Here is a 27,457-nt window from a genome sequence, read left to right as displayed (position 1 = left end):
CCCAGCTTTCCTCACTACTGGTTTTGCTGGCTAAGGTTGGACTTCTGGAGGACTTCCCAGTTCTTACATCTGCTCTAGAACCTCTCTACAGAATCCCACTGTATTATCTTAAATGGGCTTCCATGTTTTCATTTTGTAACATTTTCTGGGAAATTTTAGGGTAAAGGCTATGGAGAAGAAGTGGGATAAATACTCTGAGCACCCACTCTAATATGTTTGGAGAATTACAAAACATCAGAAGAAAGACCTGGAACACTGACTTTTTAATTTAGTAGTGCACTAAGTCTGTTACCTAGCTTTTTTGAGTTATGCCTACTCTAAGCTTGTAACCTAACTCCTTGTTTGATACTAAGATAGTGTTACTTTGCTGTTCCTCTACCCCAATGTTTTTTTTTTAAAAAAAAATATATTTCTGGTTTGTTGGCAGGAGTTGATTTTGAACAGCCAATTGAGCTGGACCTCTTCCAAGTAAATGCTTCCCTTCTTTTTCTCCTTGACAGGGGTTGGTTCAGGGCTGAACAAAAGTATAGTAAAGAAAACTTGCTGTCCAGTCTGATAACATGGGTACTGGAATTTAAGTTGCATTGATTTCAGTGCCTCGGACGTCCAAGTAAGTGGCACAAGACTGGAGCCTCACAGTACAAGTGTGTGCATATTTCTTTGAAAATAAGTCCTACTGTGTCCAATAAGAGTTACAGTTTAGTAAATACATTTTGGATTGCAACCTTAGTTGCCTAGTAATAGAATCAAAGCTTTATTTTAGAAAAGGTTTCCCCCATCTAGTGCCCTCCTGGCCATTGGCCATGTTAGCTGGAACTGGACGAAGACCTTGTTTACAGAAGGAATGTGGTGGGGAGGGACTTGTGATTGTGTAGCACATGAAATTTCTGTGCCAAATAGTGGGGTGCCACAAGACTTTAAGATAGCTGGCTTAATCCCCAAACGCACACCAATACAATTGCACCATTTCTACAGTTGAAAATGGATCTTCATACATCTGCTCCATTTTCTTCATACTACAGCAATAACATAGGGTGATTTGATATGATAACTACACATTGAAATGCATCACAGCAGGGTGACATTTCTTTATCATGTTCCCACAATTTTAGTTTTTCACTGATGTATTCCCATATGGTGAAACTGATATTTAATCTCATCTTCAGGAATGATTAAAAACTCACAGTTCCTGAGAGCATGATTAAGTATATCAGTTTCATAACATGACTGGTGTTTTGCCTTCCAATATGATCATACATGCTTGCCCTCAGTTTCTCTCTGCCATCTGCCTCTGTGGTTTGCAAAGTCAAATTTCCTACAGTAAAGGCTGTTTCAGAATATTGTCATTTGTTCCCTGGAGATCAGTGGTGAAGCTCTGTAGCTGGATCCCATGGGATGTGGTGGTGATTTGGTAAAAGAGTAGTCCCTCAAAATTGTGGATGTCCAGCATTTTTTCTGCCTTGTATCTCCTCCTGTTGTGGGTACAAGGAAGCCCACTTTGGTGGTGATACTCATACAGGCAGACTGGTAACTTTCCATGTGCATTTATGTTTGTGCATGCATTTATCTGTGATTGTGCATAATATGTAAGTAAATGATAGTGTGTATCTGTGTGTTCATGTGTATATGTGTGTATGTAAATGTGTGTGCTTGTGTATAAATGTGTGTTGAATCCCTGCACATATGGGTCCATCAGTATCTTAGCTCTTTGTATAGTACTGGTTCCCACAGCTAAATTCCTTAGCCAAACCAGATGTATTGAAATCAAAATTACTTTCAACTCCAACATTACTTTCTTTGTTCCTAAATGTGTTACATTGACTCTTATCTCCCTGGTATGTTTTGAGCCTGGAAGACTGCATATATTCTGTCTCACTGGTGGCTATCGATGATTATGCCTGATGGAGTGCCAAGACCACCACTAAAGCAACAGCACCAAGGCTTTCTTTCTACAGAGCCAGAAGCCAGAGGAAGAGCTCCAGATGAGAACGTGAACAGCTGTGACCTGATCCATGTGCTATGAAACTGCATCACTGTTCCTTCCCACAGTCTCATGACAGTCTTACTAGAGGCCACTGTGAGGCCTTTGACCCCAAAGCAGGGGGCACAGAAGGAAGGTGGCAGGCAGGCTGAGATGCAGTGGTGGAGAGGCTGGCTGCTTCACTTCCTCACAACACTGTTCTTCATGTTCCCCATCTCTGCCCTCTGTAAATGGGTCCAGAGGTCCTGGGTGAAATACAGCTGCCCTTTGTCCCAGGCTTTTCTTCTCCCTCTCCATATCTGTCTCAAGAGGCTGGTGAGAAGGCTTTTCATCCATGAGCCAGAGAAGGGCAAGGACAGTTAATGAACAGTAAAAGGGCTGAGTGCAGGCATGTAGCCTGGAAGGAATGTTTGATGTCTCTAATAATTTTGCCAGAAAAGCACTTGACTTCAAAAGGCCATTGTTGTCACAGATCTTGTGTGCTACGAATCAAGTGCAGGGGAACTGCTGGGGCTTCTCTAAAATCATGTGTTTTAGTCAGGCTTTAGCCAATCACACAGAACAGTGGTATGACCTATTTAGAGAACATTTTGTTGCTCACTGCCTCCAAATTGAGGCAGATAACTCCACCCTGGCTCTTCTTTCTGCACAACTGAGCAGAAGAGCAATGCAGCCATGCTGCGCCCTCAGCCTGGGATGGGCATACATAGTTATCTTTATTATTACTGCCCCTCCTGTTCCAGGGCAATTTCCCTGGCAGGCACTGGAATAAGTTTCAGAGACCAAGAACTTGCTCTGTTTAGTGATGATCTTAAATTTGGAGTCACTGCTGTGACCTGTGAGCAAAGGCACATCCAAAGATATACATCCCATGGCCTTGTCTCTTTCTCATCATCGTCCAGAGGCAGCAAGTGGTTTCTGTATCCAGAGTTTGGTGAATCTGCACTAGATTTTATTCCATCTAGCATTTAAAGGAGCTATACATGGTCTTAAATCCTATATCCAAAATAGGTCCAGAACTTAGGATAGCTCTTGTAAAGTCTGAATGCAATTAAACTAGAACTGATCCATCACACTCCTAACATGGAAGCCTCTAACTGCTCCTCACCACACCACTATCTTTGGTATGCACTTGGTGGAGATAATCTTTGTGACAATCTACTCCAGATTGTCACTGGAATAGTTTGGACAGTCTCTCTCCAGAATCCCTTACCCACATTTCATTGCTGGTTGAGATCTTGCTGCTTCTATCTGTCTCCCCACCCACACGACAACATACATCTTATCTCAGGCACATATTCTGCACAGAAACTTGAAATAAGCTTCATTCTCCTTGCAAAAGCAGTAAATCCAGCTGATATTTAGGGACTGGGACAGAAAGTCCTACTTATTTTTAAAACTGTGCTGTCATTGTGTCAAGTGCTCTTGCAGTCCTTCTCCAGAGGAGTTCCATATTAGGTGGATGGGACAAGAATGGGAAAAGAGGGCAGTGGTGGGGTTTTTCTTTTATTCATTTAGAAATGGCTAGTTGCATGTAAATCACCCATTATTCTTCTCAAGAGATGAAGTGGAGCTGTGAAAAGGCAAGGGGCAGGACCACCTGACATTTCTTTAACCTGTATTTCATCTTCTCTCTATTTCTATCTGTTCATCTACCCATCTATCTATTTCTGTCTATCTCTTCTTTTCTTTCTTTGTCACTCAGTCTTTCCTTGCCAGCTTTTGGAGGTACCTGCTCCTGTCTTTCTCCAGTTCTAACTCCTGTTCACACCTGTCCCTCTATGTGTGTGTGTGCATGCGTGTGTGTGTGTGTGTGTCTGTCTGTCTGTCTGTCTGTCTGTGATATATATCTGGGTGTGAGGCACAGAGCTTACCTTCCACAGGAGGAAGAATCACCACTCTAACCTCGCTCTCGTTCATATGGGTTTGGTTTTTTTTTTTCTCCTTCCTCCCCTTGCAGGAATTTAGATTCTCTCTCTTTGTATTTCCCTTTTTTTTCTCTTTCTTTCTCCCCTCATCACCGGCTGATCTAGTGATCTAGACAGAGACTTTTGGAATAACAATGACAACACAGTGCAGCAGAAATGGAGCTCCTACCCTCCCAAGGAGTTTATACTAAACATATCACCTTACGCCCCATACGGTGATCCACGACTTTCCCTCAAGTGAGTCTCTCTTTAACTGATTTGATCATATAGAGTGAGTATATGCACACCTTACCTCCACTTCCCCCTTCCTGCTTTCCTTTTCACCCTCCTTTTCTTCCCTACTTCACTCCCTTCCCACAGACTCCACCCCTCCCCATGGACATAAGTCCATGGAGACGAGCAACCCCTCCTGCCTTCCCTTCTTCTTGCCCTCTCCCCTTTCCCACCCTTTCATCCAGTGGTTCACACGTACTGGCATGTGCACTAGTACTTTACTATGTACTTTACTGGTAGGAAGTCTGTCTGATACTCTGGGTTCCCTCTGCTACTTCCTGTGGCTCAAATCCTTGTCCTCAATAGAAACAGAAATGTTAATCTGGATCAGGCCAGTGACTACTGCCACTGGGCTGGACATCACAACTTCAGTTCTTGGGTTTGGGGCTCATAAATCCATGGTGATTTCATCCCACCAAAAAGGCAGCAGTGGCAGGCCCTGGCCAACACAGGGAAGCCCTTGTAGAGCCTGACCAGAATGTACTGAAGTCCTGTTGTCTTGGAGGAGAGGAGTGGCTTCAGCTTTCATCCTGCCAGGCTGGTATGGTGCTCCCAATGAGTTGAGAACCATTGCCTTGAAGCAGCTTATTAAGAAAGGCTGGCCCCTCTCCCTTCCCCCCCCCCTTGGTCCCCTTGGCTCTCCTCCCCTTCACCTGCCAGCCCACCTCCCTTCTCTGCAGCACAGGATGGGGTTGCCCGTTTTTGGTCACCCTCTCAGCGTGTTCTCTGCATCTGCACTGTGTGGTGATGGTGGTAGTAGTGGTGGTAAGCTCTTTCACTAACATGGCTTTCTTCTCCCCTTTGCCTGCACAGTGCCTCTCCTAACGGTATTATCCATTGTCCAACCCTTCGTTGTCTTTGGAGTAAAGTAACTTTGGCTGCCATCATAACTCACAGCCAAGCCAGGGCTGCCTGCTGTCTTTGCCTGGGACAAAGGTTTTCCTTGGCCCTTTCTTTTGCAGTGCTGATGTCTCTCTTTCTCTCTGTCTGTCTGTCTGTCCCTTGTCTGTCTCTCTCTCTTTTCTTTCTTTGTCTGTCTCTCTCTGACTCCCTATCCTTCCCTCTTTCTCTTCTCCTCCTCTTTGCTTGGCCTCCTTCTCTTGGCCACTTGCCGCTGCCCACCCGACCCCTCTCTTGACGGGCCCTAGTGGCTCATTGCTGTCAGGTGCAAAGCTGGCCGCCTCGGCCACATCAGGGCTGGCAGGGGGGCGAGAAGGACGCCATGGGGAGAGGCCACAGCTCCGAGAGGACGGCATGAAGAGCAGCGTGTCTGCCCACAGCGAGCCCAGCATTGGGAAGGCGGGGAGAGGCCGATGGCAAATGGTGCAGAGCCATCTAGCAGCAGGGAAGCTCAGCTTATCCAAGTGAGTGAGTGAGTGAGTGAGCAAATGAATGAATGAATAAACAAGCACACTTTGCTGGATTGGACTGGCCTGGACCTCTGGCCCAGAAGGCACTACAGCAAGGAGCAAGAGGGAGGTGGGAGCCTGTGTACTTCTTTTACTTTCAGGATAGAGTCATGAAGAACACAGACTAGAAAGTATAGGTTGTCAGTGTGAAACCCCAATGGAGTGGTTAACTGTGTGGTGGGATGACAAGGAATGTCTTAGGAGCTGAGTTGGAAGACTGCATTAAAAACAGTCACACACATACACAGAGTAATTTTATTGAGAAATAATCCAAAATACATGCAAGAATCATTTGAAACAGAATTTCACTAATAGCAAAGTACAAATCTTGCCAGCAAGCTTACAGAGTAAAGGGAAAAAATGGGGGGGGGGGGGGATCAGAGGTTAAAAGCTCAAAAGAACACTATTTCTGAGTAGGGTGTTTATGTAAAACATTGGAGCTTGTTGCCATTATGTGTCAGGCTAAAGGTCTCTCCAGCTATAACTATACCATCTTCAGCAATGGGCACTAATAGCAGTGGATGACTTCCATGTCAGTGGGGTGATACATCCCCTCTCTGTTACAGTATGATCTTTAAAATAGCTATCCAAGATGTTGAACTTGTTTTAAGGATAGTGTCTTTCCATTGTTCCTTCAAAGTTCACATTAAAACTTTGAATTCATCTTGCACCCACTGACATGGAAGCCACTTTTGGTCACATGCTTCAGAATAAACATACAGTGAATAACAGGGCGATTTGAAAGAGCACTTTGCATGTATGTAATTCTGAAGTGCAATTCATCTCAGCCCCTTTTTGTAGCTGTAGAAGTCAGTAGTATCCTGAGCAGGGAGGTATTCAGTAGTAGGGTTGTCTTCTGATAGCTTGCCAGATCTAATTGTAAACTAGTTCTTGTTGTTTTTGACTCCTGTGTATGAGCATTCCATTGTGGCTTCTCAAAAATATCTGTGGCTGAAGGAAATGGCTAGTAGTCCATTTGTTGAGCTACCAAGGGCCTACCCTGTTGAAATCGATTGTTATGTTATGTCCTTAGCCAGGTTAATGACCTGCACTGTGGATCTGAGGGCTCATTCTGACTATGATTTAAAGCAAATTGCCATTCAGTTGATATGATCACCGTTGCCATTTGAAACCGATTCTGATCCTAGCATGATCGGTTTCAGTTGTGATGAAGCAAGGCAAACTCAAAAACCCCAATCTTTACTGACACTAGTTCTTTGGTGGTTCTTTTTGAAAGAATTGATTCCAGAACATGTTCAACAAGTGGGAACAATGGATCTGAATTGCATCATTCTGGAGGGGAGGAACTAATGGCAGAGGGGTGTTTACCATCTCTCCTCAATTTTTGGTAGATCCACCATCCCCCCCCCCTCAGTGCTGCCTTTGTGCTTGTGGTGTGACCTATGGGTACATTTTTTTTAGAAAAAAATTCATAGAAGATTTGATTCATTGATTTTGCAACTACAAAAAGTCTATAAATACTATGGAGCCCTTTGAGAGTTTTAGCACTTGCTCCTGAGCACCTCTTTGGGGGAAGCACCTCCTGAGTGATGCCCAGCCAAGAGGCCCAGTGTCTGCCAGTGCCCTCTCACCACCCAGAGGCTGGGCTGCCACTTATGTCACTGATGAAGCATAGATGATTGACATGCATTTGGAAGTGTTGCAAACTAATGGGGATGGCAATCGTGCCAAAAAAGAAGCAATTACAAGGACATAATGAAAAGATCCGCTTTCATAGTGGGAATGATGGACCTTTTGCAATCGATTTATAAACATGGAGTGAAGGCGAATCCCAAACTGGTTTAAATGTAAGTAGGAATGAGCCCTGCGTTAAAGCCACAGTCTGAGCATGTCCCATGACTCACACTGGGTGTGCAAAGCAGTGGCAATGACAAGAAATGGGAAGACTAGAACAGCCTCCACTCACCTCACCCTCTTCCTCTGTGTTATCATATGGATTGGGACCAAAGGGAATGGGCAAGTGATAGTGTGGAGGTGTGAAAGTGTATGAAAAGTCAGAGACCAAGGCCATAAGGGAGGGACACTGGGGGCACTTCGGGCCAGATTGTCAAAAGTCAGTTCAGTGGCTCCAGGCCATTCACTGGCCAGTGGCCCAGCACAGGAAGAAAATGTGTTTTCTTCTTAATTTTCCAGTTTTGCCTGCCTTTATAATCAATATTTTGTGTGTTGCTTGAGTAATTTAAGTCAAAATGCATGATATCACAGCCATTGAAGTCACAGATTTTTGTACTGCTGTCTCTTCTGCTTTGATTTGGTTTTGTACTAATCCTAGACTAGGTCACATATGTGTAGAGAAAAGATCCTATTTTTGGAATTGCTCCAGGGCCCTAAGCACTTTAATCTGGCCTTGGGGGGGCTTTCCTGAAAGGAGTGGGCTCTCATAATGGGTGCATCTGGAGAAAATAACAAATGAAGCAAAACTTTAGCTTGCTGTTTCTCCCCAATTCAGATGCAGTGCCAATGTTCCATGGCAAAAGCAATTGGAATATTTGGCTATGTGTGTTGCTGTGGTGAAAACAGTGAACAAAGACTGGGCTAAGGTGATGCAAGTGTGTTTATTAGAGATATTTATGTGATGCTTCAGATTACCAACAATTATCTGTTTTACTGACCCTGAGTAAAAACTATTCAAAAAACCAGTGGAGGTGGGGGCAGGTGAAGTGTGTGTGAGATGCCTATAAATATCAAAGCTAACAACTAGGTTTTGCTGTTGGTGCCAAAGCTAACTTGCCATTCTATACTCTGACTCCTCCCATGACTCACCAGAACCCAATCTGTTTGTGCGAAGGCATTAGATACTGTGCTCTTCCCTCCATCATCTGCTTTTCCTAAGCACCACAGCATTTTTTAAAAATAAAAACCAAATGGACAACTGCTAGTGGCAATCTTCAGAGTGATATCTACAAATTCAAGTCTCAGAGCAAAGTTTGTCAAATCATATACCCCTGTTTCCAGAAACTGTTCTTTCACAATTCTGCAAACTGCTGACAGCTCATAACAATGAAACAAGACAGTACACTCAAGGTGGAATACATGGGTCTCCCTTATAGGTGCTGACCAAAGCCAGGCCTGCTTAGCTTTAGCAAAGAGTTTACATCATGTGCCCTGGGACCATATACTTTTCTCTTTTTTTAGGGAATGGAGTGACCAGCATCTCTGGGGCAGCCTCTTCCCCACATGATCTTCCATTTTTACTAGGAAGTGAGAAAAGAGCATCTACACATAATGCATGCACTCTCTTCACTTGTTCTAATTAACATACATAGATTGTGAGGGGTCTATACCCAGGATTTTATTTGCTGGCTAAATGATAGATGGCAGGGACTGCAACATGGTAAGACATGGAAAGGGGGCATTGGTGCTGCCATAATGGCAAGGACAGGAGCAAAGATTGTCCCAGTCAGGAGATATAAAGCTGACCCATGGGTTCCTTTGGTGCTCAGGAATTGAAAGGGCATATGTATCCTGACTTTTGCCTATGTCCCCACCATCAATACCAACATCACTATATCCTTGTTTAAAAAAAGTGACTCACCAACAGGATTCCAACACTCCAGCTCACATGAAAAACTTTGGAAATTTATCTCTTTGGAGCACAACTCCACAAATCCCCTCAATAGCCAGTGGCAATGCTGTTTGGGGGATTCTGGCAGTCGTCACAGTAAGTTTTCCAAGATGTGATCTCTTGCACTCGGAGAAGCCCAGAATATCTGAAAAGAACTAGTGCTGATATACAGCTACAAAATGTGACATAAAATATACATTTCAGCAGGAAGAAGATTTCATATGGTAGAACATTTCAGATACCCATATAACAGAAACTGATTAAAGTTTTCTCCCAGGGCCCACCCAGTCCCACTATACAGGGTGCATGTATACCAGTAGATTTACTACCCTGGCCTATTCTTCATGAAAACTTGCAGAATATCTGTTCCACATATTTCAAAACAGAATGAAAGAGAAAAAAACAGACATTCCAAATGTTATCTAGCAATCCTGTAGAGAACACAAAAGATAGTTAGGGCTAAGAGCATTTGTTCAGGCAGCTAATGAAAGCCTAACATTTAAAATAAGCCCTAGGTTTTGCTGTGTTTCTTGATTAAATAATGTTTCCAGTGGAGTAAACCTATCTGTCCTATGTCCTTCGTCAGTACAAAGAGTCTTGTGCCCAGATTGTCCCTGTATCTCTGGCATGTGTGTCTTTGTGATAGAGTGCTACTTTGCTTTGTCTGTCTGGCTGAGATAGCCCTTCTTTGTCTGCTTGCACAGTGGCCCTGCGTGGTGAGAACTGGAAGTGGGATAAGGTACTACCCACAGATATACTAGCAGGCCAGGTGTGGCTGGTACAGCCCCTACAGCACTGGGACTGCTTCCCACACAGCAATTACCCTTGATAGAAATTTATATATTCTACTGGTCTAGAGGAACCAATTTTAGTTTCCTGTGACTGAGAGGTTGAAAATTGAACTAATTTAGAATTTGATAGAAAACTGAAATGAGGTTACTGCATGTGGAGAAAGCAGTGGCTGGGAAAGGCCCCTTTCCTGCCTCATGCCTGACACAGCAGGTGGACTGGGCTTAGGGGCCTCCTTGGTTGTAAGTGTATGCCTGAATACACCTGAATATAGAAAAATGGGGAGGGGGTAGAGATGGGCTCTGCTTATGCAGATTTTTTTAACAATCCCCCTCCTCTCTTTCTCTTTCTCAGCCTTTCTCTCTCTCTCTCGCTTTCTCTTTCTCTTTCTCTTTCTCTTTCTCAATCTCTCTCAGTCTCTCTCTCCTACTCTTTTTCTGCATTATTCAAAAAGTTCCAACTACTTTGCCATTGTAAGCCTCTGGCATCAGCATTTTTCCTGCTTCTGGTAAAGGTGGCTTTCAGACCAGGCCAGCAGCAAGTAAGGGGTACTAGAACCCTTCTGCTATGAGGCCCTGGCTTCCATGCTTCCTTAGTTAAGAATCTTGACTTTTTACACAAATTGGCCTGTGAGTAGCCTGTGGCTACCAGCCCCATCTGGCTGCTGCTCTAGAGAGTCCTGTCTAGTGCTCATCCCTTGGGAAGAATCAATGAGATTGGTGGGCTGATGAGCCAACTGTGGACCACTCTCCTGTCACATGTCCATCTGTATGCCTCAGTGATTGGTCATCCCTGTCTGAGACTGTGGCCAGCCTTGTCCTTCTGGAGTTCACCCAAAGGTGGTCTTCATAATTTTAACAGTTATGCCTTCAGTAGCTTGCTTTCTCAGCTACCACATCATACCCCATTCTATGTTCCTTCCATGCCCCATCCAGCACACTCATTCCTCATCTCTAAGTTTATTTGTAAACAGGGCTGTTCATGAATTGGCATTAAAAAAAAAACAAACCTCTGAAGACCAAAAGGGAGGGAAAGCAAATTCTTTATTATAGAAATAGGATCTGTATTCTAAATAAATTACAAAGTGTGCAGACTTGTCCTCTGTCGTGAAACTGAACACTGCAGTTCCTGCAAGATTTAGAATCTGGGCTACAAGAGATATTTGAGCAGATGAAAGCTTGCTTCAGGTAATTAAGAGGTAATGGGGAAATAATGGGAGGTCTTAAGGGGGAGATAGCCCACCGTGCAAGGCTTTCCCCCCAATAAGGCCACTGAGCTTTTAATTCTAATAATACAAATATAAGGTTCTCTAAATAAATGAAGGAGGGGTACAGGCCCGTAGCGGAGTATGTCCAATGTATGCAGTAGATCCCTGCACAGCTGTTGCGAGTTAGTGGGTGCAATACTAAGCTAGGTGGATCAATGGGGAGACCAGTATAAGACAGCTTCCAATCTTCCTGTTTTTTTCCAACAATCTAAATCATTGCCTATCCATTTCACATCAAATGTTGCAAGTGCAGACATAACTGAAAACGTACAGCCCTGGCTATGCCCAACCCCCTGCTGCCCTACCTTAACCTACCTGCATGCTTCTTCCTGTTTGGTTGGTTGTTTTTCTTTTTCCCATTCGACAATATAAAGATACATGCCTGTTCTGTTGTCTTTGGCTGAATGGTTAGCTATTACCTGCATTATATGTCTGGATAATGTGCTCAGCCACTTCCTCTGTGTGGTTAGCTGTGAGGCTCTATGTCATGTCTTTTGATAGTTATCTGCACTTTGTGCATTGTCTTTTGAGCCAGATGTTCTGTCTTGTGTCTCACTGTCCACAGGCTAATGATCACAAAAGGTCCCTCTCTCTCATGTAGAAATATTTAGCCATTTTACATTTTACATATTACATATATTACTAGATCTTGGAAAATGTCCTATTCAGAGTTTAACACCCTGATTTCTGAGGGATTCCAGGATGTAGGCATTTCCAAGCTCTGTATGTTACATCCTTTCCCAGTTAATGCCTCTGTCCTTTCAGCTAAGAGCCTCGCTACACATGGTACACAAATGTGGATATTAGAGGCTCGCTACCATTTTTATGTTTTGGAAGAAATGCATGGCATATGAAGAGCAGAATGTGGGTGTGCTCAACTATTTCTCTGCCTGACACTTTATTGTTCTATTTTGCCTCCACAAGAGGCATTTGCAGTCCATGGGATGACAATTTACTTACTTATTTATTGTAAGTTGCTTTGAGTCCCATTTGAGAGAAAGATGGAATATAAATTAAATAAATAAAGTAATGTGCCCCCATTTTCTTCCCTTACACTCTCTAATTCCAAAGTTACAGACAGCATCTGGATTCCATGCAAATGTTTATGTGTTACATGTACTGAGAGTGTGACATGCATTTGAATAGTTGCATTTTCAAGGTATATACTTAATACAGTAAGTGCATGTATAGCAGCAGTCAACAAGCAGTGGCTGCAGTTTCTTGCTAAAAAAATGGTAAAGGAGAAAACCAGATGTATTCTTTTGCAGTATGCACACGGTTCCCAATAGATAAATTCTGTAAGGACCATGGAGGAAACTGGTGGCAGCTATTCTGATCCTGGAGATATGTTGGACTGGTAGCAAATGTTAGAGATATCACCCCAACAAGCCCAATCATATCTGTAAGCAGGTGATTCTTACATCACAGACTTACACCTTCAAACACTGGTTACATGAGACAATCAAGAAGGAAGCAAAATCACATTGAAGTAGAGACATGGATGCAGGGATGTAGCTACAGTGGGGACAAAATGAGGGTATGACCCTCCTAAATAAGTATTCTGCTCTGCACATGAAATTTCTCTATAAACTTTTTGTGGGTTTTTCTCTATAGTTGGCAAATTTCTAGCATTCCAGAGAACAAGATACTGAAAAATCATTCTCACCTTACCTATTACATTTGCTGTGTTTATAGTAACTTTGCCTTGGTTCCTTGATGCTTCAGATGCTCATCTGAAGTTTTACTGCAGTGTTTGAAATCTGGGGACTGAAGGAAAAAATTGTCTGAAGGGAAGAATTCTTATTTGGAGGGAGCAATGGCCTCATCACCCTTCCCACCCCCAAGCAAGACAGCTGGTTGCAGAAGCAGCATGCTGAAACTCTCTCTCTCTCTCTTTCTCTCTCACACACACACTACACACAGACACACAAACTGCTGCACAATCTTTCTCACAAATTCTTCTTTCCTAATTTCATATTTGAGACTAAAGTTAAGGCCAAATACGAGAAAAATGCCTAGGAGGAGGTAGAAGTGGGAAGATTGGTTGTGTGGTATGGGGCAAGCAGAGGGTGGAGGAAAAATTCAACACCTCCTTACCACCCCCTTTTCTTCATTTGAAATCCTATGTATACATACATGTGCATGTGCCTACACACAGACACACGTGCACACACACACACAGCTTTTTGGCAATGTCTCATGTCTAAAGGCACAGGTCAACAACCACCCTCAAATCTAGGCCTTTTCTCCAGCAGCTTCCCAAATGTCAATGACAATTGGCTTTCCATTCAAAGGAAGGCAATAAGCTGTTTTTTCAGGACTATAAACACTAAGAGGTCACCTGTGCCTGGTCTAGCAAATGCCAAGCCTACTAACATGATCTGTACATGTTGCCTTAGTTCCAGGGTTTCTTGGTTGGTTAATGGGCAGGCTTCTGTGGCGTTTTGCCCTGCATGACATGCAAAACAAGCAATAACAACCACAGCTGAAGTTTGCCATGTAGTGTCATGGAAAACTACATCAGTTGCATCTCTGGCTCTCATGCAGTTTTTAATGGGACAGAAATCTGCCCAGAAAAGGTGACACACATAGGAGTTTATCAAACAGGAGGAATTTCTCTTAAATTCAAATGACAAGAAAGTGGGGCCAGAACGCATTCACTTTAAGTCGCTAGTTTAGTGCAATTATATGAATGTGCATTGCGTTCAAACTCACTTCCCATTGCCCGAAAATAGCATGCCATTGCCCAAATTTTCATGTGGCAGTCTATCACGCAATAACATGAAACCACATGATTGCATTTGGACTGACTTTCCATTGCCCGAATGTGTGTGTAGTGGGCTATCACGCAATAATGTTAAACCCCATGATTGTGTTCAGATTGCCATTGGATTATACTTCCAATTTCCCTTGTCTGATAAACTCCATAATTGTACAGTCCGTCCTCGCCTTATGCGGGGGATCCGTTCTGGATACCTCCGCGTAAGGCGAATTCTGCCTATGCTCGAGCCCCATTGGAAACAATGGGGCTTGTGTGCGGCGGCGTGGCAGTGCGGGCGCACGCGCCCATTCCGCCCCAAGGCCGCGTATGGCGCGCCAGCGTATGGCACGGGCGCACTGTATAACAGAAGACAATGCTACCTAAACTCAAGATAGAAATAGAGAGGTGCCAAAACCCTACTAAGAGTTTTGAGGGAGGAGATGCAGCTCTGGTACATGCCATAATCCACTTTGGTAAGATGTGCTGATTCCAACCCATTCAGTGGGGAAAGTGGTTCTTGGACATGCCATGTGTCACACAGGCGGCAGCAGCAGCAGAAGGAGGAGGACAGGCACCAGGGGATTTTGCCTTCACAAAGCAGCCTAATTAGTTCTAAAAGGGGGGTTGGCATTCCATGTTCTCCTTACTAGCTAAGGAGAAGAGAAAAAGGAGAAAGAAGTCACTTCACAAGCGGTCCCACACGCTAAACCCAAGGACTGGAGATCATCTGTAGGTCGAAGAAGACAAAATCAAAACAGCATGTCCGCAGGGCAGGGGCTGGATGCTGCTCGAGAAGCAGAGGCGGGGCTGCAACCCCCCAAGATGGTCTGTGGCTTCCGAAGGTGCCTGGCAGAGAGAGTGCTGTGTTGGGGCATCTTCTCTCTAACTCTCTGCTTTTCCTTCCTCCAATTTTGTCCCTTTACCTTCTTCTCCTCCTTCTTCTCCTTTCCCTTGCCCTTCACCTCCCTAAGTTTTGAGGATTCCACCTTGTCCACAGCCACTACCCTTGAGTATATCCCCACCTCAGCAGGAGACCCGAAATGCCAGCGCCCACGTACCCTGTTGCGTCAGCAGAGTCTCCAACAGCCACTCAGCCAACACCAGAAACCCAACCACAGCCAGCCCACCACCAGCCAGAGCCTGGGTCACCTCCAGTCCCACACCAGCCACTCTTCCACCACAGCCAGTGGCAACCCCCGGGGCTGTCGGAGTGGGCAGTCACGGCAAGGGACCACCGCTGGCTCCAAGCAAAGAACAGCTGGCAGCCGTAGCCGCTCCAACCCAGGGAGCTGGGACCACATGGTGGGGCAGATTCGGAACCGAGGCTTGGATATGAAGTCTTTCCTGTAAGTTTTTTCTAACTCTTTTTACTTTTCCTTCCTTCCTTCCTTCCTTCCTTCCTTCCTTCCTTCCTTCTCTCTGAGTGTACATATGTGTGTGTCTTACACTTGTCTGTCATTCTGTTAGGTAAATGTCCAATGTGGAGGGAGGCAATTGACACTTTTGAAGGAGGCAGCCAGGTGTGTAATGTGAGGGAACTCCCATTGTAGACCTACTAGCCTCCCTAAGTCAGCATTCTGCCCACTTCACTGTGTACCCTTCACCAGGTGAAAACAACTTTCTCCTCTCTGTAAATGTCCCTGTTTCAGGAACAGACTCTGATCCTTGTAAAATGAGGAGCAGATGGGACTTTCTCAGTACAGTACAAGGAAAGCCTTTTCCAATGTCTGTGTGAGAATCTTTCTTTCACTCCTTCCTTCCTTCCTTCCAGGAATAATTCTAGCCATTGAATTCATTTGGTTCCTCAACTTTCTAATAAGTTGCACTGGGATCTCCAGCTAAAGCAATACTGACTCTGTCCTGTTCACTTAACACCCACAGATATATAGGTTCTTGGTTGTTAGTTTTCCTGGAAATAAGCGTGTTTCATTTTATAAAATGTGTTTCTTGCCCTACCATCATTCCCCCCCCCCCTTCATGGCACAAACTAGACACATGTCCTTTCAGCTTTTGGCACAGTGTATTTAAAGTGGTGTCCTTTGTAGTCTTCAGAACATGAGAAATTTGTATCCATATAAGGGCTTTATTGGATGACCTTCTAATTTCCTTTAGTCCACATTCATTGATGGATTCTTGTATCCATGGGGTATAGATTTCAGCATCAGTTGAGCAACAGTGGCATGTATAGTAAGGACTTATCACATCTCTTCTCCCAATTATCATGTAGAAACTGTCAATGGTATACATGTTCTATGAAGTTCATGGTCAAATATGAACCTGATTTGCCTGTATACTAACCCACTGCACTGTCCTGATTACTAACATTTGGCATAAAGCAGCCTAGTAGCTCTTAAGGAGAGGTTTTTCTTCTCTTATGTTGCCATGAAGTTCTTCTTTACATTGCTCCAAATCTTGACAAACCCTCCTAGAGGTGAATTTTCCATCCCTCTTTTACAAACAGGGGGTTTGGTCTTCTTAGTCATGAAATCCCTGCCTATCAGCTCTTTAGATCCTCCTTGCTGTGATCTGTAAAGGCAGCTTTGTCAAAGTGGTCTGAAGTGTGTGGTTTTTAATCTGTTTTAAATGCTTTCCCTGTTGGTGACAGCTTCTAAATTCCAAGCACCAAGGGCTAAGCTGAAGCCTATGCCATCACCTTATCTCAGAGTATGACATTGTCACATACTTTCTTTGGAGGAATTGGAAGTTCATTGTGCCTTCCTTAGCCAATATTTTCCCAGGGCTGTGGTAGACTTTCCTGTTAGCAATTCAAGCTGAATAGTATGGAAAGAAAGAAAGAAAGAAAGAAAGAAAGAAAGAAAGAAAGAAAGAAAGAAAATGGTTTGCTGAAGCCTCAGGAAGTGAATTATACTTCAGAACTTGTGACGGGAGGTGGGTGGGTCCCAGCATAGTTAAGAAGCCTGTGTTATTCAGAATTTGGAAGGATACATGTACTGGGCAAAGCACAGCCACAGGATTATCCTGGAAAGTTTAAGTTTCTGAAATCAATGACAAATCTGCTTTATGGTTCCATATATAGAACTGCCCTGCTATCTGGGTATATGTGCCTTCAACTCAACTGTCAACTGATAATGACCTCATGAATTTCATAAGTTTTTATTAGGCAAGGAATACTCAGGGCTGGTTTGGTATTGCCTTGCTCTAAAATATAGCCTACATCACCTTGTATTTCAACATAGAACTACTAGACTTGATCTTGCTTAGTTTCCAAGATCAGATGAGATATAGGCCCTATGAGTATTTAGGCAGTTAAACAACATCTGGCAGGGTGATGGACTGGATGGCCTTTGTGGTCTCTTCCAGCTTTATGATTATGAGCTTTATCGCATTTGGCTCCTTCCGTTCCGTTATGAGCACGGAACGGAAGGAGCAGGGACGAGTGCAGAATGAGTGGGGGATGGATTTTACCGCATGCACCTGTCCCTCATTTGTTCCGTTCCCCCTCTCTTCAGTTCTTAATCTGTTCCAGAGGGGGAAATTTTTGAGAACTGTTCTGAACAGTTCTCAAAAAGCGTTCCCTCTGGAATGGAATGAGAAGGGAAGAGAGGGGGAACGGAACGAGTGAGGGACGGGTGTGTGCGGTAAAATCCGTCCCCCACTCGTTCTGTTCCCTGCCGGGCCGTTCTCAGAGCAGCCCTAAAGCCCAATGCGATAAAGCTCTCTGTGATCTAGCTTACTTGGCTGTAGCACCCTTGACTGTGAAGTTTAACCAAATCCAGGCTAACATTATCAGACATATATGAAGTAACTGCTGTTATTTTGCCACTGCAGTTGTTTTACCATTAATTCCAGTGGGTTGAAAGTTCAAGGCATACCCATCCAGTTTGTCAGAGGTAGTCCAAATTAATCCTCTGTCCTCCCACTTTTTCAGCTGATTTTAAAACGTTCCATGCTCTCTACTTCCTGCTTTCTCCTTTGTCCTCAGTTTATTTCAGTTGCTGCATGCTGAGTTCAAATTACTAAAGTAATTTGTACTCAGTTCACTCACCATGAGAAGGGGAGAGGAGGTTGTGGAATCTTGCCCTTCCTGTAGACCCAGGGAAGAGCAAACTGCTGCAGCATCTCCTAGCTTGTGTGCTCACCCTCATCAGTAATGTTTGTCATCTTGATCATACTCAGAGGTAGTTTGGCCCCATTTTGTCCTGGTTTTCTATCTATAAAAATGTTGGAAGATGTGAGTCTCTATGAAATAGTATAATTGTGGAGTCAGTGAAGACTCCAACATCACTTAAGCTTTTACCTTTGGAGTTTCTTGGCTCCAGCCAACTTCTCTTTAAAAACATTTGAACACCAAATAGCAAGAAAGATAAGGGTAACTTGAGTAATACTGGAAAATCTCAAACTAAGTTAATATTTCTTATATAGAAAATTACATTTAAATGCTCAGGGATCACAGTAAAAATAGATAATTTTTGAAATCAGAAAAGCACATAGGCAGCTGATATATTGCTAACAGGTTATACCAAGAAACAATGCTTAGTTATATCCTAGTTTCCATTGTTTCAAGAATTCACTATTAGGATCAAGCAGACTAATCCAAAGCATCAAACAGAGATTCAGTATGGCTCTAAGAGCACAAGAGAGCAGCCAAGAGCAAACTAATTTTTAAAGAGAACAGAAGTTTTGTCTTTTTTTAATGTATCATCCAGTGTCTTGTTGGGCCTTGCTTTTTAATTAGCACCTTGTTCGTCTCCCTTTTAATTGGAGTCTCAGGTGGATTTGCCCCTTTGGCTCTACAAAAGATAGAATCCCACAGTGTCCTATTGACTCCACAGTGTAGGAAGCTGGGAAGCTGACCCTGGTATTCCATTTGAAATGCTAGCTCCTCAGTATCTTTATGTCTGTAGATCCTTTAGAAGTAAAAGAAGGAGAAGAGCAAACATAAGTCCCGGAAGGGTGGGGACAGAGGTGTTTAGCAACAGAAAACCATCATATGGAGTCAAGGGTCAATTAATTATCTCCCAGCTCTGGAAAAGCTCTGAAGTGTTCCAAGGGTTTCATCAGATTTATTTTTTGTTTATACACCTTTAGACTGCCAGAGACTGATGTTTCCTAAAGGTACAAAGGCAAATTCAAAATGTATTGCTATTGTTAGGAACCGCTGAGAATAAAGAAATCCATATAAACAAAGCAATAGTGGATCAAGCCAACACAGCAGTGCCTGGTAGACCTCAGAAGAAATGTCAGCTTTAGGGGGTGGCAGTGCCTTCCATGTCTGCTTGGACAGAACATTCCAGGTTTCAGTTCAAACTTTAGAGAAGGTATGAAGGGTGCTTAAGCCTGTGCCCAAAATAGGCTCAGCACCATGGACAGCTCCTTTAAAGATCAGGCTAAATCCCAGAGTGAAAGCCAACATGGTCCAGTGTATGAGTGTTGGACTAGGATTCTAAGAGACCTGGGTTAAAATCCCCACTCAGCCCTAGACATTCACTGGCTGGAAGTGGGCAAGTCATGCTTTCTCAGCCCCAGAGGAAGGCAATGGCAAACCCCCTCTGAATGAAGCTCATTAAGAAAGCCTTCTATTAAAGTCACTACAAGTTGTAATCCACTTGAAGTCACAACACCACACCCTAGAGTAGATTCACCACTTTTTTGACATTAATGCCACCTGCCACTACTGGCATGAAATCACATCTCTTCTTCCAATGTATATGTGTTTGTGCATATGTGGTGTTGCCAATCTTTTTCTATTGGTGAGAAAAAAGTAAGTACCTTTGGTCATACATGAAACAACAGTCTTCTACACCACCTTTTCCTTTTTGGTCAATGCAGCTACATCTGCTTTGCTCACTGGAACTAGTGGACTATAGAAAGTGCTGTAGTCTTTGGCCATGTATACACTCACCAGTAAAAGTTAACGGCAGTGGGCATAGGGCTGATGCTGACAAGTGGCTATTGTGCCTGCAGCTTCTGTGTGACACAGAAATTAGAAACAGCAGTTCCAAAGAAAGCTATAGCTGTGAGGAAAGTTGCTGTTTTGGAAGGCAGATCATATGAGGAAATGCTGAAGGCTCTGGATATATTTAGCCTAGTGAAAGGAAGATTAGGGAGATCAGGCAATTCATTTAAAAGAATGTCAGAAAAAAGAGGAGAAATGGGAGTCACCAAAGACTGGATAATATGCAGTGGGGTTTTGTCATAAGAAATATTAAGAAGCATGGGTATTGTCATGAACTGTAAACTGAGCAGTGAACACAGACTGCTAATGGAGGCTGTAGAATCTTATTCCTTGGAGGCCTACAGAAAACAGCTTGACAGGGACCTGTCAGAACTGGAACTAGATGGTATTCCTTCCAGCTCTGTTTTAATAATTGCATCAAAAACATGCCTTAATACACTTATCTGACATAGCAACTGTTCTCTTTTCTGGGCAGTGTTTCATACAGATCATGACGCTCTCTATATTTGGCTTCCCAGAGTTAGGGGTGGGTGGGAAGCAAAGCTTGGGGAAATTACCTTTAGATTGCAACTTGGGGTGGGATTCTGGGAGTGCCTCTTAGTCAGCTAGGGTGTTTCTGAGCTTGGAAAAGTTACATTTTGACTACAGCAACCAGCATTCCTGACCCAAAGTGACAATCCAAGAGCAAATAACTTGTTCAAGGTTGAAAACACTCTGGTCCCACTGGGATAGATTTAGGGATATAGTTACCAAAATGTTGTAACTTAAAACCTCTGTTATGCATTTAGAAATACAGTTTAGGCATCTAAAGAAGAGGGACAGACAAAGTTCCCAAGAGAATGTAAATACAGCAAATATAAAGAGTTTTAGGGATGAACAATTTTCAGTGACCCACTCTCTGCAATGCTAGAAATTTGGGGACTGATGAAAAATGTAATGGGAGGGATTGAATTCTTTGGGAGGGAAAATGCCCCTCATCCCTCCTCCATACAATAGCCATGCTCCTGCTTTGATTTCCCATTTCTTCCTGGGTAAGTTTATATATCAGCAAACAGAGGGAGAAGGAAATAGCAGGGGAGTCTAATCTTCTGTCCTATTTGAGCTGGAAATAGGAAGCCTGTCTTGGATCAAATTTACATGTGCATGCATGGAAGCAAGCATGGTATGGTGGTTTGCATGTTAGACTAGAGCCTTGGGAGATGAGGGTTCAAATTCCCACTGAGCCATGGAAACCCGCTGGGTGAACTTGAGCAAGTCACAAAAAGGCGGGTCCAATCCCACTCTGACCAAATCTTGTCAAGAAAACCCTGTGATAGGTTCACTGTAAGTCGGAAGGATTTGAAAGGACCTGACAACAATAACATGGATCTGTGCCAAAGATTTCTCATCAAACAGTGGGTTGCACTATTTGATTTATCCTTGCCTGCATAGGGACTTCTGCATTCTTTGATTGAAAGGTGCTAACTACAACAGTTTATCAGTACAAATGTAATTCTAATTGGATAAGAGCCTTTAGGTATTCTATGATGCCCTTAAATATGGCATATGATTTTTTAAAAAAAAAACTTCCATTGGGTGACTCTTTTTAATCATAGTCTTGTAACAATGACTTTATTTGGAGACAGAAAGTTTTCCACAAGATCACAGCAGCTAATAACTCCACATGCTGTTATTAATTGTTTAAAAATTATTTCAGAACTTGGAAACTTTACTTTTTTTGGAGGACAGCTAGCAGATACCCCCAGGCAGCATGACCAACAGCCATACGGGTGACTCTAGAAATAAAAGTCCAAAAAAGTGAATTTTCCAGCCTCTGATTATTAATACTATTTATAGGAAACTCTGTAACAACAACATTCTTGGGTGAGTTTAAAATAAAAAGTAATAGGATATTAATCCTAACATAAACACTAATCAGGTATAGTCCAATACATTTAGGTGCCATTGATCCTCCCACCCCATGAAGAAAAGCCAGTTGGACTATCAATTGACTCTTGCTGCAACACTGTTGAGGGGAAATATCCTTGACCACATCTGGTGGGAGGCAGAAAGCCACATGTCACAGCTCTCCCTTCCAAATTTTGCTGCTGCCAACAATTTTTGCTGCTCCCTGTTGCAGTGGCCACTTTCTATCTAATGGTAGAGCCAGCCCTGGGTAATATCAGGGACTGTCCAAGCAAACAAAGGCCAGAGGAGGGAACCCAAGAAAGCTAAAGGGTTAACTATTAGACAATGATTTTAAAGCCATGGGGAAATATGAAGGTCTTTGTCTGATGTTGGCCTGATATACATGGGGCACAAAGCTGTGTAATGCCACCGATTCTAGGATTCTGGACCGCGCAGCAACTGCGTGGTCCAGAACCCTAGAATGTGCAGACACCATCATCATGGTGGCCTCCCGTCCACATGGGGGGCTGCCATGATGACGTGCGTGACGCACAGTGTCCGCACTTCCACAACAAGAAGAGACATCATAAGGGTTGCAACGCAGCCCTTACGACATAACAGGAAGAAGCTGCTCTAGAATCATTAGCACGGCAACTACACAGTCCTGCCAATGATCCAGAGGAAAAAGAGGCCACCCCTTTCTCCTCTGTAGGACTGTGGTGTCCAGGGACAAGAAGCCCCCAGGACACTCCTTTTCTGGGCCATGGAGAAGCGGCATTTTGGGGCTGCAGTGCTGCCAGTGAGGTTGCCCTGGCCCCAATCCAGAGCAAAAAGGGGCAGGTGCAGGCCACCCCTTTGTGGCGGTCTGTACCGGGCCTTGAAAGCAATTAAAGTCCTTAAGTTTTAGGCAAAGCTCTCTGAGGAGGAGGGTTTTGAATGGCTTAGGTACAACTATGTAAAAGGCCCTTTTACATATTTTGCCCTTCTTGGGAGCTTATCACATTACCTTTTAAAGCAACTGCACCCCAACAGGATGCAGGCAGGATGCAGGCAAGAATTATTGAACATAATTCACCACCAGTTCCACCGGACGAGTACACCCCGGCTGCATCCCGGGTCCCAGACCCACTCAGTCAGCCCTTTTTCAAAGTTGGAAAGCTCACAACTTTGAAAACTGGCCGGCTGAGTACGGCTGGGACCCAGGATGCAGCTGGATTGTACTGGCCCAACAGAATCGGTGGTGAATTACATGTTGGGATGAAGTCTGTTTAAAAGGTCATGTGATAAGCTCCTTGCTCCTTGAAAACAAGATCTTTAGCAAACTTGCTTGCTTGGGCTATCTTTGAGCTAGGCCAAAACCATTTGCTACCTGAGATGAAGCAGCTAACCAGCCGTGTGTGTGTGTGTGTGTGTGTGTGTGTGTGTGTGTGTGTGTAGGATGTAACACCCAAAGAATGCAGTTTTGTATGGGTCAGTGTGTAACAGTAATTCTGCATGTGAACCTTTGTTAGGCTGAAGCATAGGCCACCCTTAAACTTACTCTACAGACTCTGAAGCCCCCTGCTTATCCATTCCAAGCCTCATGGGTAGAATCAGAGAAGCATCTGGCTATGTCATTGTCCACATTGCCAGATGCAAAATCATTATATCATTACTGAGCTTTCCAGAGGGTCCCTATAGATCTCAGCTCTGATTATACGTGTTGCATCTGGCTGTGGGGACGTAGCTAGATTATTCTCTAATCCTGCCTGCACCCCATAATGTGTAGAATGGCTGAAAATGGTATTCAGAGGTGGTAAATCCAGAAGGGGATTGGGTGCTGCAGAGGGAGGAAAAGAATACAAACCTCTGTAGTGACCCAAAGAGAATATACACAGACATAAGGTATATATATGGGATGATCTGTGGTAGACAGCTTGTGCAGACATACTATCCTGCCTTTTGTGTAGGACTTGATGACTTACATATTCATCTCAATTTGGCCCACAAAATTCTCTGCATTCTATTACTATACCACATTTTCTATTATTCTACACTTTCCTGTCCAGTCATGCCAGCACCACTGAATGTATTCAGGTTTAAAATGGAAAGATCTCTGTCTATATCAAGTTTCTTAGGCCTCTTTCCTCCTTTGTCTGCTTCCTGATTTATAGATGAAACTGATTTGAACTCTTGAGGATTGTGAACCTCTCTGTTTGTTCAGCACCATTTGCTTATCCCAGTCTTAATTGGTTGGGAGATTAAAAAAAGGACCAGCTGAATAAGAACAAGCTGATCAGTCCACTGGTTGTTCCTTCTGAAGAAGCAACTGCTGTTTAGTACCATCACTCCCCCCCCCCCACAGAAAACCCATTAGCTTTGTGCTTTTAAAAAAAAATCTTGTTTTTGCATTACTCCTTACATTTTAATGCAAATGCATTTATTAACCCTCAGCTCTGTGGGAGGCTGTGGTAACATGGCTATGTCATCTGCTCAAAGTACCATGGAAGACTCTGTGAGTGAAAATGTACATTCTCTAAAACAGCTCTCTCTCCCTACAGCAACTCACATTTTTGTTTCAAGTGTTTTTAAAAAGTGTTACAAAGTTATAAAAAGCACCAATAGTGGATGTCTAGAACAAAGACAAGTGACCAAATCCTAGAATCCACAGTGCAACTTTCAGCACAAGTCATTATATCAGATCCCAAGTGTCATATTTCAGCATCCACTCCTTGAATATCTGCACTCCTATCATTATTTGAAAGAAAGGCATGTTTCACATACATAAATACATTCATATTTTACTATCTATATAGGCCAGGATGGAGAAAGTGCAGTCTATGGGCTACATGCATCCCCCAAGTCCCTTTTTGCAGCACACATCCACCCAATTTATTTTCTAAATAAATGACACTCCAATTTGTCATCAACATGGGACCCAGTTAATCCACTTAAAAATATGCTTTGTCACTTCATATTTTTTCTAGTAATACCCTGTGTAACACCCCACCCTGTCTCAAATCGTATCTGTATAGGCCAAAAGGCCCGTTCCTTCTTCCTGGTGTTGTCTAGTTCGGACAACACATGTCCCAAACCCTGGTTCTGGTGGAAGCATTCCAGACAATGTTCATCATGGCCTGTACCAGCACTGGGGTATAAAACCCTTAAAACAGTTTTTTTAAACATACCTGTTACTTTGGATCTTCCTGGAATATCCAAAGCTTTCTTTTCTTACTCCACCATGACTGCCTGCATGGGCATCCTGCTGGGGTGCCTAGCATATCTGCCACTGTAGGTCACTCACTCTTAGATCAGAACGAGGGACTCCGCTATGTGATCAAGGCTGGGCACCATGTTCTGACTTCAGAAGAGAATGAGCCACAGTGGTGGCAGATTCACCAGGCAGCTCAGGAAGACACTTGTGCAGACAGCTGGCTTGTCATGGGAATGGAGGGGCATGTTACAGGAGTTGGTCTGGACAGCTGTGGGACCAGGTACTCTATGCTGCTCCTGGAGTATCCTGTCCCATGCAAGCCTTAGAGAACTACTCCTTTGTGATAATTAAAGAAAAAAAATAAGAAAATTAGGGTACACATGTCTTTGTAGAAGTATGAATAGCATCATCTTTACAATAATTTATTAAATATTAGGTAGGGTTCTTCCCAGTAAAAGCACAGATCTGAGATAATATCAATAATTAAAAGATCTAGTGTTATTATGAAGCCACCAGATGTGGAAGCAGTTGTTCATGTGGCCAGTGTCTGTACAGCACATATGAGGCAAGCAGTCCAAAAATATGATGTGACTCAAAGGATATTAAGGACCACCTAGCCTTTGGCCTATACTGAATCTGCATGGCTTATTCACTGGCGATAGTCCATACCCTCCAACTGTCCCAATTTGGAAGAAACAGTCATGGTTAATCCTCCATCATTGCACTTTTTTAGCTGCTTTTCAAATATCCCAGTTTCTCTTTCCTCCTGCTTTTCTCCTTGTCCTCAGCTTATTTCAAGTGCTGCAAAAAGATTTCAAAGTGCAAATGTACTTTGCGCTAATTTAACACCACAGAGAGAATTGAGGAGGAGGCAGAGTCTTGCCCTTCCCAGTACACAAGAGCAAGCTGCTGCAACCTCTCCTAGTTTGTGTGTTCTTCCTCATTAATTATTTTTCCACACTCAAGATGTTGCTTGGCCACACACATTCCAGTTTTTATCTGTGAAATGTTGGAAGGTATGATAGTCACTTTTACAGTGCTATACCCACTGACCTGGAGGGAAACCCCACAGAAATCTCTTGGATTTATATTTCAAGGTTGGGAATCATGTCTTCCTCCAGATATTGTTGGAGTGCTTTTCTAAGCGTTCCTCACTAGATGATGATGATGATGATGATGATGATGATGATGATGATGATGATGATTTCTATTCTGCCTTTTCTCGATAGGGAATCAAGGCGGATTACAACAAGTATTAAAACATCAAACAGTTACAATCATGATTAAAAAACAATAGCATATCCCTACCTTCCCCCTGATCATAAAAACCCAAAATAAAAACCAATTTAAAAAGAGATTAAACAATACAAGTGTTAAAAAGGAGAAAATTCCTGTTAAAGGTAGGGTAAAATACAAAATGAAATCCAGATTCTGTTTTGGTTTGGGGAGAAGAAAGGTGTGTTTTTCACTGGGGAAGGAAGCAGAGATAATAATATCAATAATATCGGTAATATCAGTAAGGGGTAATATCAGTAATATTTGTTCTATGGTAACTGGGCCTTCTGCGAATTGTAATGCAACAACATCTGAAGGGCTACCCAATTCCCACCCTTGTGTAAGTGTAAGCTTGCCCCTTAAATAGTTAATCTTAAGACACAGGAATTTGACCTCATGTCTGAATACCAGCTGCATTGGGTGCTAGGACTATGTAGGCCTATGATCTGAGCCAGCCTAGGTTTACTTACATTCTTCTACCTGATCAGTCCCCTGCTGTTTCTTACTAGAACAACAAAGGCCAATTTCTTGTTTATAAATTGTTGTGTTTCTCTCTTGGCAGGTGCCATTCACATGTGCAAAGACCCATTCTCAATAATAAAACACTAGCCTCACATTTTTTTATTCTGCTTGCTTTCCCTGGCAGATAAGTGGGGCTTCTTTATCCAAACTTAGCATTTCAAAGTGAATATTGCTAATTGGTTCACTCTAGTGGGGATGAGATGGTACCCTGGTAGAATAAGATGATCAATCAGAGAAACCAGGGCTCTGAATATATGACACCCACCAGCTAGAGCCCCCAGCTGTAAAGCAACACTGTCATGTTGCTATAATTCTCACCACTGTCGAGCAGAAGGTGGAAACGACTGCATGGTGACTGGCAGGAGATGGTGCTTAAAGAACAGGGTTTCAGTTATTTATAGCAGACATTTTCTTGGTCTCTACTGTTTTTACTGAGGTCAGGGAAGTGATCTGTGAACAACTGTTGGGCTGTGTTTTGAAGTTAAGGAGCACAGATCTAGTGAGGGGTTTGCAAAACAAGACTTTTTCACTGTACTACAGACACTGAGGGCATTGACATTAGCATTTTTTCTCTTCTGTATTCACATGGTGCAGCACTCCTAATATTACTTTTGAACTTACGAGTGAGAGCTCATGGCCAAAAGCTCTGCCATGTAATGCATCATTTAA

The 27,457-nt window shown here is 43.3% G+C and overlaps 1 protein-coding gene across 7 annotated transcripts in view; it reads left to right on the top strand.

Moving 5' to 3' along the window:
* The window catches only part of SYT7 (synaptotagmin 7), a 307,574-nt gene that overhangs the window by 216,747 nt on the left and 63,370 nt on the right, over positions 1–27,457 (top strand). For 2 of the 7 annotated variants that reach the window (XM_089520744.1, XM_089520743.1), the window contains exons 4-6: positions 4,015–4,146; positions 5,331–5,546; positions 14,966–15,340. The exons of 1 other annotated variant lie outside the window; for it this stretch is intronic. In XM_089520744.1, coding sequence (XP_089376870.1) covers positions 4,015–4,146; positions 5,331–5,546; positions 14,966–15,340 — 723 coding nt within the window. The remainder of the gene's footprint in view (positions 1–4,014; positions 4,147–5,330; positions 5,547–14,965; positions 15,341–27,457) is intronic. 4 more of the 7 variants (XM_089520748.1, XM_089520747.1, XM_089520745.1 and 1 more) reach the window with 3 other exon arrangements.

The sequence above is a fragment of the Sceloporus occidentalis genome, unplaced genomic scaffold (genome assembly GCF_023333645.1).
Source record: "Sceloporus occidentalis isolate IW3139 unplaced genomic scaffold, rSceOcc1.0.p SCAF_4, whole genome shotgun sequence".
Classification (NCBI taxonomy): domain Eukaryota; kingdom Metazoa; phylum Chordata; class Lepidosauria; order Squamata; family Phrynosomatidae; genus Sceloporus; species Sceloporus occidentalis.
The sequence above is the reverse complement of the archived record's forward strand: the minus strand, read 5'-3'. Positions and strand labels throughout refer to the sequence as shown.